Source organism: Trichomycterus rosablanca, chromosome 8 (assembly GCF_030014385.1).
Source record: "Trichomycterus rosablanca isolate fTriRos1 chromosome 8, fTriRos1.hap1, whole genome shotgun sequence".
NCBI lineage: Eukaryota > Metazoa > Chordata > Actinopteri > Siluriformes > Trichomycteridae > Trichomycterus > Trichomycterus rosablanca.
This window is the reverse complement of record NC_085995.1, coordinates 31393035-31406926: the sequence shown is the minus strand read 5'-3', so window position 1 is coordinate 31406926 and position 13892 is coordinate 31393035. Positions and strand designations below refer to the sequence as shown.

Here is a 13892-nt window from a genome sequence, read left to right as displayed (position 1 = left end):
TGTTTTGGCAGTAAAAGGGTGACCAACACAATTTTAGGAAGGTGGTCATAATGTTATGCCTGATCGTGTATATTAGTCCAAACATCATGCCAGCAACGTTATAATGTATAAAAATATAAGCAGTAATTTTTAGATTTAATTGAACTCATCTCTTTACTCACAATTATAAACCCTCAGATAAGTATGAGGATGGATTTTATATTGTCAGTTCATTTATTAGAATACATTACCTCAAAATATAATAACCTAATAACCTTAACCACATTTAACAACTAAATGCTTCCAATAATAGGGGCATAAACTTGCCATTTAAAGTCGTGCTACTGCATCACAGTGGAAGCCGGGTCAGGATTTGTACTAGGCCAAACATTAATTTTGTTTTCCCTTAAACAATTACAAGGTGAATTTGCTGTTACACTTTGGATTTTTGACTTATTGCATAATTACATCACAGACTGATGACCAGACATTGCTATTTTATTTATGCATTTTTCTCTTTTCTCCCAACTTAGCATAGTCAGTTCGTCTTCCGCTGCTGGAGACTCTGGCCGTGTCCAAAGAGGGGTAATTCTTGCCCTGCGCAGTCCACAACCCCTTTTTTATTTGCCCATATATTCAGTGAATTCATACCCATACGTTCAGTGATTTCCGGCCTTCTCCACTTCCTGTAAGGGCACCTTAGGCTACTAACCATGGTCCTTACACGGCATTGAAGACCCCACCTACTTTTCAGTCCGGTCTTTTTCCCACCCGGCAGACTTTAAAGGCCTATTTTGTCTGCTGCAGGCATTGCCAATTATACCCACTAGGGGGCGCTCAGCCAACTGGTAGCAGTGCTGAGTGTTGAACTCGGGAAGTTCAGAGACCAGACATTCTTTCTTAGAACTGCACTTATGGCAAGTCGTCCAGGGCCTGAACAGCAAAGCATTCCGACTCCATCACACTATCCCTATCACTATATTTGACAGTTGTTATGATGATATTATTGTGAAACACTGTGTTATCTTTGCAGCAGATGTTACAGGACTCATGTCTCCACTTTTGTTTTTGTTAGTTAGCAGTTGTGTGGATGTAGTCACACATGAATGAATGCCTTTATTTGTCTTATATTTATCATATTTGTTATAATTTTGCTATATATTTTGTATATCTTGTGCGCCTGAGCAACACATGCATTACAGGTATTAAAGCCTTGAGGTGGGGTTCTTCTTTTAAGGGCTTTATGAACTGTCTGTAATGATGATTTACATTCGGTTCATATGTTGTTGTTTTTTTACGCAGATGGTTTCATGGTAAGATTACACGCGAGCAGGCTGAGCGGCTCCTCTACCCACCCGAGACAGGGCTGTTCCTGGCGCGGGAGAGTACGAACTACCCCGGCGATTACACGCTGTGTGTAAGCTGTGACGGCAAAGTGGAGCACTACCGCATCATCTATCACAACGGCAAACTCACCATCGACGAGGACGTCTTCTTTGAGAACCTCATGCAGTTAGTTGAGGTGAGAACAGTGTTTGGATTTGACATGTTTACAGTTTGATAACCTGGAAATAAACCATTGTTGTTTTACAAGCAATAAATGTAAAAGCTCACAGTCTGGTGAGAACTCAGCACTCACACATTACACAAATATTCACAATGTTGTTTGTGGTGGAAAATTCTACATTACGAAGTGTTTTTGTGCTAGGTGTTCACACACTGTGTAAAGCCACAAAAGGCCCTAGCAGCTTTAAAAAGTTCCTTTTTTATGCTACACTGGAGGTACTTCAGCAGCTTGACCATTTACACTAAAGCCTCTGTATCTGCATCTGGACAGCCTCTTTCACACTTAGTCTGAATATTTACCCGGTTGCCAGTAGCGCACCAGCTTTGCATCTTTCACACGTGAAGCCTAGATTTGTTGTAATAAATGTGGTTCAATTTAGTTTATTGCCTGCATCCTCATTGTACTTAATAGTGCTTGAGTGATTTACATCTGGATTATTTATTAGTGATTCTGCATACAGGACTGCTGTTTGATTTTTGTATCACTGCAATTTGCAAACATGTCTCCCGTTACGATTAGTTTTAAAGGGGGGGGGGGGGGGGGGGGACTATCCCTGTGATTTTTAATCATATACAGTACTGTTATGTTAGTGTATTTTACAAATTGCACATTATAGTAAGTAAAGTGATTATGGTGTGTGTATACATACAGTTGGGGTCAAAGGTTCATTTATACTTGAAGGGGAAATGTATACTATATGGTCAAATCGTGGACACATCTCTGAATTAAGTTCTCTGACCCCTGATGCCTAAAGAGAAAACTTAATTTTACTGTATATGTGTGTATGTATATACAAAATATTTATGGTTTTCCACTTGGTCAGCGTCTGGTTTTCCGGAATCACTAGGTGTGGCCAGTATGTACACACTTAAAGGGCCAGTAGCACCACTGTGTGTTCAAACCGTTGATACCAACTGTAGTGAGAGTATAATTTACCACTGTAAAAATATGTATGTGTATATACATATATGTATGTGTATATTTATGTATGTGTACATATATCTATATACAGTATGTACACTGATCTACCATAACATTAAAACCACCTTCTTGTTTCTAATTTCACTGTCCATTTTATCAGCTCCACTTACCATGTAGAAGCACTTTGTTGTTCTACAACTACTGACTGTAGTCCATCTGTTTCTCTACATACCTTTTCAGCCTGCATTCACCCTGTTCTTCAATGGTCAGGACCCCCACAGGGCCACCACAGAGCAGGTATTATTTAGGTGGTGGATCATCTTAGCACTGCAGTGACACTGACATGGTGGTGGTGTGTTAGTGTGTGTTGTGCTGGTATGAGTGGATCAGACACAGCAGCGCTGCTGGAGTTTTTAAATACCGTGTCCACTCACTGTCCACTCTGACACTCCTACCTAGTTGGTCCACCTTGTAGGTGTAAAGTCAGAGACGATCGCTCATCTATTGCTGCTGTTTGAGTTTGTCATCTTCTAGACCTTCATCAGTGGTCACAGGAAGCTGCCCATGGGGCGCTGTTGGCTGGATATATTTGGTTGGTGGACTATTCTCAGTCCAGCAGTGACAGTGAGGTGTTTAAAAACTCCCATCAGCGCTGCTGTGTTTGATCCACTCATACCAGCACAACACACACTAACATACCACTGCAGTGCTGAGAATGATCCACCACCTAAATAATATCTGCTCTGTAGTGGTCCTGGGAGAGTCCTGACCATTGAAGAACAGCATGAAAGGGAGCTAACAAAGCATGCAGAGAAACAGATGGACTACAGTCAGTAATTGTAGAACTTACTTTTACTGCTGAAAGGAAAAGGAGCCTTCATATGTGCATCCATGGTTTTGCAGTGAGTTGTCCAACAACCTCATGGTCAGGTGTCCACATACCTTTTGTAATATACAGTAAGGCAGTCTTGAGATTTTAATTATTCCCTTAAACAGTCTATTGTGATTGAATGATTGGATCATTTCTTCATCTAACCCTAACCTTAACCCTTGGGTTCCCTATAGTAAGTGTGTTGTATTTTTTTAAATTATGACCTAATATGTTGGGCCATAGATATACATACAGTACACAATGTGTTTGATTATATGTCCTTAAGATTTTCTCACCTCAGTTTGACACTTTTAATCGCCAACAATGAGTTTATAGGTAATTATAAAAAGTTTGACAATAAAAGGAGTATACATGAAAGGTTCGGTTGTGTACAGGGAACTATGTGTGTGAGCACATAGTCCAACAGTTTAGGAACAATGTTTTTGAGACAAAATTGAAATATGATCTACAGTCGATAACATTATGCTCTTTAGCTGTGTTGTGTTTGAGTGGTGAAGCAGGTTGAATATCTTAGAAAAAAGGATGTCCATTAGCCCTGCTTATTAAAGTACTGGGTCAATGGCTGAACAAGTCTCAGATGAATCTGATGAATATAATTAGCCAGTGTTAGTGCAGCGTTTTCCTGTTTTATTGTTGTATTTTTAGTATACACTACTCCTTAAGTTTAGCGTTATACAAACAACGTTAACATTTACACTGCTTCCATAAATAGCTCTAGCCGATTGTTTATTGTTCTTTACATTTCTTGTTTTGACCCCAAAACAACTTTCTCTTCCTTTACTGCTTCTGTTTTTATTGATGGGCACAGACAGGCTTAAAAATAGCCAAAACAGGAAGCAGTCTGCATAAGGCAGAGCGAATGAGTGAGTGAGAGAGAGAGTCTGAGTCCAGCTCCAGGAAACAACAGGGTTAGAGGTGATATTACTGCTGACATTTACTGACATGGCTGATCAATGCTGTATAAAGTTAAACTTTGTTTATGTGTGTGTAGTTTACTTTATTTGAGTCTATGTTGGCCTTAATATGTGTGTAACAGTTTTGAGCTTTTATCCACTGCATCAAATGCTTTTTGTGCTAATGACACCTTGTTAGACACTAAACATTCAACTGCTTTTTTACTTATTTAATGTAAATACAGTTTAATTGAATATTTGTTCTTGTACCTGTTTTTAACTGCACTTGTTTTTAACTGACATAAAACATAAAATATTGAATTTTATGGTGGTAATTAGTCATTGACATTACACGAGATATATTTGTGTGCTAAAGTCCAATATGTTGCTTTAAAGAAGTCATATTATTTTTAAAATGCCTTCTTGATTTGGAAACGTCAAGTCATCAAATTCCTTATAACAGTAAATTTTAGACATTTTTGTATTCCAGATGGGTGCAACCATATTGACAATGTATTAATGCCAAAAGATTTTATCATTTGGTCAACAAAATCACTGTTGAGGCAATATGGAGCTTCCAAAAGCGTAGCCTCGATTATGACCAGACCAGTGGCATCTCTGAGACTAAAACTTGTATCTAATCGGTGTTGCAGCAGTCCAATGTGTAGACATACATAGACAGAGTAAATTAATGTAGTATTCTTTAACAATGCTAATAAGCAGCAAGCAGTTTTATTACATATAATTTTATAATTACCATTTCGAAACGTTTAATTGCTATGATTACATTTTGTTCACTAGTGTGGGTTTATATGTGCTAGGTGTTAATAGATTTGGCAGTGGTGTTGAATAGTGGTTTGGTGAATCTGTTGGTCCCCTCAGCGCTTGCGTTTTATCATTGACCCTTACTATTGATCTTATTGCATTCTCTACATTCTTGTGTAATTTGAGATGTTTTCCTGTCTTTCGCTCATACACAGAGTAGTACTGACAAGTCCTATCGACACTCTCTACTCTGAAGTTGTACAGGCAGGTTTTAGGTTGTTTTTCTCAGTTCTCAGTGAGCAGCAATATACCCTCCTCAACTGCAAAAAATTGGGGATTCCCCAGCAGTCGTGTATATAAAGTCATAATTTGTAAATTATTCATTAATGCTTCACCAATAGAATCATGGATGTATAACTGTCAGTTCTGGTGTTTTGCTGTGGATGTGTTGTATGTACACTGTAGCGTGAGTTGATTTTGAAAGCGTGTGAGTTCAGTATTCTGTCTCACCTAAATGATTTTGTTTGACCTTTTGTTCGTACATCATTTCCTGGAAAAGTTTATTAAAAGAAAGGGAAAGGAGGAAGCTCGATACTGGTTCCAGCTCATTTAGAAAGTATTACTGATAGTGTCATGGACTTATTACAGTATCTGTTATTCAGTTCTGTATAGTCTGTGTTTTATTTCTGATCATGAGAGTATTGTTTATGTTTGGACGTTTACAGTTACTAGAGTCAGGCCATGGTATAATAAGTGTTCGTCATATTCTGTGTGTGTGATGCTGCCCTCTGCTGGTGTGGCATATTCATTATTTTCACCATAGCCAACACTGAATAATAAAATAGACATTGCAGATTAGCTTCGCCTGGTTTTTTTAAGTAAGAACTGTAGATTGTTTCTGTTTTTCAGTCAGAATTCTTTATTTGAGACATTGTTGTTTTTGTATGCTAGTCACAACCACAGTAAATCTAATTTGTTTTCACAGAACATCTCTTTCCCTTTTAAAATTGCTAGATTAAGTATTCTCCACAAAATACGTTAAATTAACTCATGAAATGAGCAAATCCTGGACTTTTTTTACTCTCCATTATACAACAATGAATTGTTGCTTCTTATTTGTATTACAAATAAGACTACACTGTTTCCACACTCACTGTCTATTTTATCAGCTCCACATATAGGAGCACTTTGTAGTTCTACAATTACTGATTGTAGTCCATCTGTTTCTCTACATACCTTTTTTGCCTGCTTTCATCCTGTTCTTCAATGGTCAGGACCCCCACAGGACCACCACAGAGCAGGTATTATTTAGGTGGTGGATCATTCTCAGCACTGCATTGACAATGACATGATGGTGGTGTGTTAGTTTGTGTTGTGCTGGTATGAGTGGATCAGATACAGCAGCACTGCTGGAGTTTTTCAATACCGTGTCCACTCACCGTCCACTCTATTAGACACTCCTACCTAGTTGGTCCACCTGCTGTTTGAGTTGGTCATCTTCTAGACCTTCATCCGTGTTCACAGCACGCTGCCTACGGGGTGCTGTTGGCTGGATATATTTTTGGTTGGTGGACTATTCTCAGTCCAGCAGTGACAGTGAGATGTTTAAAAACTTCAGCAGCATTGCTATGTCTTATCCACTCATACCAGCACAACACACACTAACACACCACCACCATGTCAGTGTCACTACAGTGCTGAGAATGACCCACCACCAAAATAATACCTGTCCTGACCATTGAAGAACAGCATGAAAGGGGGCTAACAAAGCATGCACAGAAACAGATAGACTACAGTCAGTAATTGTAGAACTACAAAGTGCTTCTATATGGTAAGTGGAGCTGATGAAATGGACAATGTGTGTAGAAAGAAGGAGGTATTTTTAATGTTATGGCTGATCGGAGTATATAAAATAATATAAACCATCGTGGTACATTTAAATGGGAAACTACCCTGTTTTTGTGTGTGTGCGCGTGTTTCATTCTATGAAGAGTTGGGTTTTTCTCCTTGTTTTGCATAACAAGAAATAGGTGTTGAGGTGAAGGAAGCAAGACAAAAGTGTCTTTATTTTGCCTTCCTAATTTTGCAATTCACATCACAGATATTATGAATGTAAGCTAGCATAATCTGTTAAAAGTCTAATGAGATGATACAGTCGAAATACAAAGAAGTAAAGCAAATGGTAGTTCTCCTTTTAAAACAATCATTAGGAAAACTTGACCAGTTAGCTGAACTTTGCTTGGGTTGCGGATTAAATTTCTATAATGTTAAACAGAAACAACCCTCATCAAAAAACTCACTAATTTTCTGCACTGTTTGTAGCTGACGTTTGCAAAGCTCTTTCCCAGACATCAGATCTTATTAGAGATGCCGGCTCACCTTGCTAGACTACACTAATAACAGTTTGTTTGTTTGGATTTTAATGTCATGTTTCACGCTCTTTGGTTACATTCATGACAGGAATGGTAGTTACTCATTACACAAGGTTCATCAGTTCACAAGGTTATATTTATATCTCCAATTCACCTCACTTGCACGTCTTTGGACTGTGGGAGGAAACCGGAGCACCCGGAGGAAACCCACACAGACATGGGGAGAACATGCAAACTCCACACAGAAAGAACCCGGACCGCCCACCTGGGGATCGAACCCACTTAGCCACCGTGCGGCCCCACTAATAACAGTAAACCTAAAAGTGTTTTCAACCTGTTCTTGTCTCCTGCAGCACTACACCAAAGATGCAGATGGGCTGTGTACCAGACTCATCAAACCCAAACTCATGGAGGGTACAGTTGCAGCGCAGGATGAGTTCTCTCGAAGCAAGTTCATTTTTTTTTTTTTCACTCTCTTTTTTGTTGAAGATTTTAAATAAAGTTATTTTATTTCAGGTTGTATCGGCGTCATGCTTCATGATTCTGTGTTTCTGCTAACAGGTGGATGGGCACTGAACCGCAAAGAACTGAAACTGCTTCAGACTATAGGGAAGGGTGAATTTGGAGGTAAGCTGTCAGATCACTGTTTTGGCCCTTTGGTTACTCATTTAACCAGCTAACCAAATTTAATTGCTAAATTAATAAAACACGGTCAGGTTGGAGTTCCGCTAGCCCTGTAGAACTATCTAGACAAATTTTAGATCAGAAAAAATAAAATAAAAAAATTCTGAAAGGGGACCATATCAAAGGCTCTAAGACTTCATCAAACCACAGTGAGAGCCATTATTTTCAAATGGAGAAATCTAGACAAAAGACATAAATCCCCAAGAGCCCACTTAAATTTCTCCAGCGGCATTATGGCAACTAATTTAGAAATTTTAAAATTATTTTCAGTGTTCATGACTCCTAAATAAGCAAAATTGCAGTTCATGCTAGGAGAGCAAGGCCAAGATCACTCTTTACCAGGAGAAACATCAGTGCTTGTCTGACATTTTGAACAAAAGGTAGCTGTATGATTGCCAAGCCTTCGGGAACAATGTTATATTAAATGATGAATCAAAATCAAATGTTTTGGACAAGGTGGTAATATGGCAGTGCTTTGTTGTGTCAGGTAGTGATGACATAATGAATTTAATTAAATTTAAATTTTAAATCTAAATTTAAAATGTATCTGTTTGTGAGCTGAACCTGAGGAAATATTTTGCTGTACAACAGTCCAATGATCCAAAATACAAAATTAGTATAACATTTGATTGATTGATGGGGAATAAACTGAACTATAGTTTTTCATTGGCCTAGTAAACGTTCTGATTTGACCGTAATTGTGGTTTAGTGGCAAAAACTGAAACAAGCAGTTTATGTGTTAAAAAATGTATTTGTCACTGATGTATTTGTTCTAGAAGGCATTCATTATTTTTTTACAGGATTGCTGTTGTTCCGAGTTGATTGGTTAAATTAATCTGCTATTTAATAATCACTGCATGATTTGAGTAACTAATAGTATTAAATCCGAGGATTAAATCTGAGAAACACTTAAGAATGTAAGATTAATGTAAGATTTTTCTCTCATGTGTTGGGATTGTTTTTCTTTTCAGATGTGATGGTGGGAGATTACAGAGGAACTAAAGTAGCTGTGAAGTGCATTAAAAATGATGCCACGGCACAAGCCTTCATCGCCGAAGCTTCAGTCATGACGTATGTTCTCTTTACCTTCATGATATGCTTGTTAAATCAGCATCATGTTGTTGTAACGTTTATAAATCAACTGTAATATTCTTGCTCATGTGTATCGATGTACATTAAAGTTACTGTAAAAGCACTTGGTGTAATATTTCATCCATGCTGTTTTGTTGTACAGGCAACTGAGACACAATAACCTGGTGCAGCTGTTGGGAGTGATCGTGGAGGAGAAAGGGAGCTTGTTCATCGTCACGGAGTACATGGCCAAGGTCAGACATAACAACCAGTAGATTTAATCAGCAGATTTACATAAAAACAAATTAGGGTTCACAATATTATTGTGTTAATATTTTAAATTTAGTATATACAGCATTTAATTCCCTGTTAACACAAGAACCCATCATCTTACAACCTCATGTCTTTGAGAAATATGTTTTTAATTAATTGAGTTTTGGTTTTATACAATTACAGCCCCAAATAAGGAAATGTTGGGACAGTATGGAAAATGCAAATAAAAAATGCAGTGTTTCTTACATTTACTTTGAATTTAGAGGTAAATATGCCTCTGTCCCAACTCTAATTCTAATGCTACATCTTTTAATGTTTACGTATTAAAGTATCATTTGGACAATAAGTTTGACAGTGAAAACACTGGAGTTTTTTTACTTTGTTGGGTATAAAAACGGTTCAAGAAAATGAACACATAACAGATTCTTGTGTGTATAGCATTTTACAAAATGTCTCAATCATTCCAGAATTATTATTATTAATTTTAAAATATAGACATGGTTGTCAGTGTGTATTGGTCAGCCATTGTACAGCGCCCCTGGAGCAGACAGGGTTAAGGACCTTGCTCAAGGGCCCAACAGTGGCTGCATGGAAGAGCTGGGATTCGAACCCTCAAACTTTTAGTTGATAGCCCAAAGCCCGACCCACTAGGCTACCACTGTACCACTGTAATGAGGTCTTTCTGTGAAATATATTTTAGTGTGGTGCTTAATGGGGTGAAACAATGACAGAATGAGTACATGTACTTACTAAATGAAACAAATGTAATTAAAAATTAAAGTCTGCAGTTCTGTCAGTGCATTAACCGAGTATAAATGAGGACTGATTGTGTCTCTACAGGGCAGCCTGGTGGACTATCTGCGCTCCAGAGGACGCACTGTGATTGGAGGAGACTGTCTGCTCAAATTCACAATGTAGGTGTAGAAATTGCTTTGTCCATCTGTTGACAATTAAACATACAATTTATTCATTAATTACACATTTAACTCTGATCAGGAATGCAGTGGGTCCAGTGCCACCTGAAAATACTGGGCATGTCCTCCATTCACTGTTTTTTACTTACATCAGTCAAACATTGTTTTTAAAGATAAAAAGCAATCCAAAGTGATAGAGGAAACTATTGCAGAAATGGGGAGAACATAGCAAACTCCTGGAGAAAGTGCCCAGAAGTATGGCTTCATTTTTTTTAACTCTTTTTTTTTAAAACTTTTAAGTAATCTTAAGTAGGATTATTTACATTACTCATCCAGACAGTGGTCAACCTCGTCTCTGCTAAGAAGTTTTGCATGTTTTCTTTGTGTCTACATGAATTTTCTCCAGACAGAATTTCCTCCTATTTTGTTCCACCTCTCAAAGTATGCAGTAGGTGGATCGGCTGCTTCAAGTTGGCCCTAGGCATGAATATGTAGGGAGGTAATGGATTATGTAAATCCCTGCAACTGATTGGTACCCTGTCTAGGGTTCCTGCCTTTTAACAGTTTTCCAAGGTCATGCCAGACCCCCCGCAGCCCTGATCATGATGAAGCGATAGTGAAAATGAATGAATAAGTGAATAAGGATGTAATTTAGTTGTTACTTGTTGTACTGAATATAGGTTTTGTGTTTATGTGCTTACATTTTGTTAGGAAAATATTTTTTTTTTTACTGTATCTCTTTATGATTGTGTCTGTACAGGGATGTATGTGAGGCCATGGCCTATCTGGAGGCTAATAACTTTGTGCACAGAGATCTGGCAGCTCGAAATGTTCTAGTGTCAGAGGACAACATCGCCAAAGTCAGCGATTTTGGTTTGACCAAGGAGGCATCGTCCACTCAGGACACAGCTAAGCTCCCTATTAAATGGACGTCTCCTGAAGCCCTGAGAGAAAAGGTACTTCAAGGGTGTTGAGTCTTGTTGGGTTAAATAATATGAACTATAAGTGTGCTGTACATCATGGCTAAATGATTGTATCTGTGATTATTTAAAACAGAAATTCTCCACTAAATCTGATGTCTGGAGCTATGGGATCCTGCTCTGGGAGATTTATTCGTTTGGTAGGGTACCCTATCCAAGAATTGTAAGTATTCCCTGTGAATAAATAGTTTTTTTTTGTTTGTTTTTTTAGACATGTTCTCTGTTTGGATCTGGACTATCCTGCTGCTTTTAAAGACATACTTATAAAGGATCAGACTTAACAGTTTATGTTTCACATTAAGATTTCTTTCTAAATCTAGTAAAAATCAAGTTAAAAATAGTAAATATTGTTGTTAAATGTCAGATGCTTGAATATCTGGTTGATTCCTGTACTAGTACCATGAGGCAGCCTTTAGAAGAGGACACAACTGTCAACCAATGCGTTTGCTGTACATGATGACCTACAAGCTTAAAAACCCTTTTGCTAAAAAAAAACTATAGGCTTTACTTAAAAATAAAAAAGCTAAATACCGTTCTGTGTCCATGTGGGTTTCTTCCGGGTGCTCCGGTTTCCTCTCACAATATACAGGCATTCAGTAGTGGCCGAAACTTTGAGTGTGTGTGTGATTTTGTGTATTTATCTCTGTGTGTGTGTGTGTGTGTGTGTGTGTGTGTGTGTGTGTGTGTGTGTGTGTGTGTGTGTGTGTGTGTGTGTGTGTGTGTCTGCCCTGTGATGGAATGGCAAACTGTCTGGGGTGCTTCCTACCCTCTGCCTAATGATTCGACTCACCGTGACCCTGACCAGGATAAAATGGTGTACAATCAGTGAATGAATGAATGCTAAAAAATACATTAATTACACTAAAATACACTAATTTAAAATTTAATATAAAAAAGTAACATTTCATTTTATTTGTGTCAATCGCTTTATACTGGTCAGGGTTGCAGTGGGTCAAGTTCCACCGGGAAAAACTGGGCACAAGGTGGGAATATCTCGGACAGGGTGCCAATCCATTACAGAGCTTTGGCCACTGTCCCTCCGCCCTCAGACCTAGCTAATCATGTTGGTGCAGATGCCTGGCTGGCCAATAGTACAACTAAGATTTGAACCCTGAATCTGGTGTAATAGACCGCTGCACCACCCAAACACCCAAGTAAATGATTTGTCTTGGCACTAACTTCAGTAGGAATAGACTTTGATTAACATAATCACATAATCACTCAATTTTGAAATAAGTATTTTTTGTGACGTTAAGAGTGCTCAGTGACCCAAAAGGGCCCAGTCATACATCTTGAGTGTACACTATATGGCTAAAAGTATGTAGACAGCTAATATGTGGTATCATATAATGAGTAATTAATTTTTATACATCGTTTAGCAATGTGTGTACATGAAAAAGCTGAAGTAAATTTTTAAAGGGGTGTTCACATACTTTTGACCATATAGTGTACCTTTCCATCAGAAGTTTTTGTAAACTTTAAACTTCAGGTGTATTTTAAATCAATAAATGTAGTTTTTTTTTTATATATATATTCTATGATGTTTGGCTACTGTTCAGTAAAGAACCTAATCTAAATCTTCCCTCTGTTCTCATCTAGCCTCTTAAGGACGTGGTTCCTCGTGTGGAGAAGGGATATAAGATGGACGCTCCTGACGGCTGCCCGCCTGCTGTGTACGACGTCATGAAGCAGTGCTGGACTCTGGACTCAGCCCTAAGGCCCAGCTTCAGAGTACTGAGGGAGAGTCTACAGCTCCTTCAATCCAACGAGCTCTACCTGTGAGAGTGCAGCTGCGAGGGTACGGACATTACGGACGGACACAATGTGTGGACACAGGGCTGCAGATCTGGGAGTGTGGACACAGAGACTGTCTGGACTGCACACGTCCACACAGGAAAGAAAGAAAAGACTGTGGCCAAATTCTTTTACTGATTCCTATATTTTTCTTGTTTCCATTTCTTTGTGCCTTCATGATTGATTTACAGAATCGGGGAGGCTGGCCTTCTCTCGTCTACTCGCCTTCATTTTTATTTCACCCTCTCCAGCCTCTGTTAGTGTCTCTCATGCATGAACTGCACAGACACTGATTCCTCTGCTTCACTGAATCACACGTCATGTGCTCATGTGTTTGTTCAAATGAACACAGGTATCAACACAGTCCAGTGTGTATGTTCAGATGTTCGTCTATAAGTCTGCAGTGTACCAGACTCCATTCCTGACCGTGATCTATGGTTGCTTTGTTGATTTTATATTCAGTTTACGTCTTAAAATTTCATTTCTTTGTCTTTTTGAAAATCTGGTTTCAATGGTCTCACTCTCTCCTAGATATAAGAAAAAGAACTGGAAGTGTGTTTATGGGGCACGTGGGGACCAATTTATTAGTTATTGATCTATGATGAACAGAAGAGCTTTTTGTATGACAAATGTAAGAAAATAATGATAAAAGAAAATATAAAGCTGTCTGTCTGTACAAGATTACAGAGTATGTATGTGTCTTTTTATTTAAGAAACAGCTGCACATTGCCATCAGTGTTGCCAGATGCTAAAAAAATTATGAAAAAAGATTCATGGCTAAATACTG

At 38.3% G+C, this 13892-nt stretch overlaps 1 protein-coding gene across 1 annotated transcript in view; it reads left to right on the top strand.

Annotated features, from left to right (window-relative positions):
• csk (C-terminal Src kinase) overlaps window positions 1–13789 on the top strand; it is a 60728-nt gene extending 46939 nt beyond the window's left edge. The window contains exons 5-13 of the mRNA XM_063000724.1: window positions 1282–1501; window positions 7743–7836; window positions 7951–8016; window positions 9045–9144; window positions 9308–9398; window positions 10258–10331; window positions 11092–11287; window positions 11388–11474; window positions 12911–13789. Of these exons, the coding sequence (XP_062856794.1) occupies window positions 1282–1501; window positions 7743–7836; window positions 7951–8016; window positions 9045–9144; window positions 9308–9398; window positions 10258–10331; window positions 11092–11287; window positions 11388–11474; window positions 12911–13093 (1111 nt within the window). The 3' untranslated portion in view covers window positions 13094–13789. The remainder of the gene's footprint in view (window positions 1–1281; window positions 1502–7742; window positions 7837–7950; window positions 8017–9044; window positions 9145–9307; window positions 9399–10257; window positions 10332–11091; window positions 11288–11387; window positions 11475–12910) is intronic.
• Window positions 13790–13892: the final 103 nt, after the last annotated feature.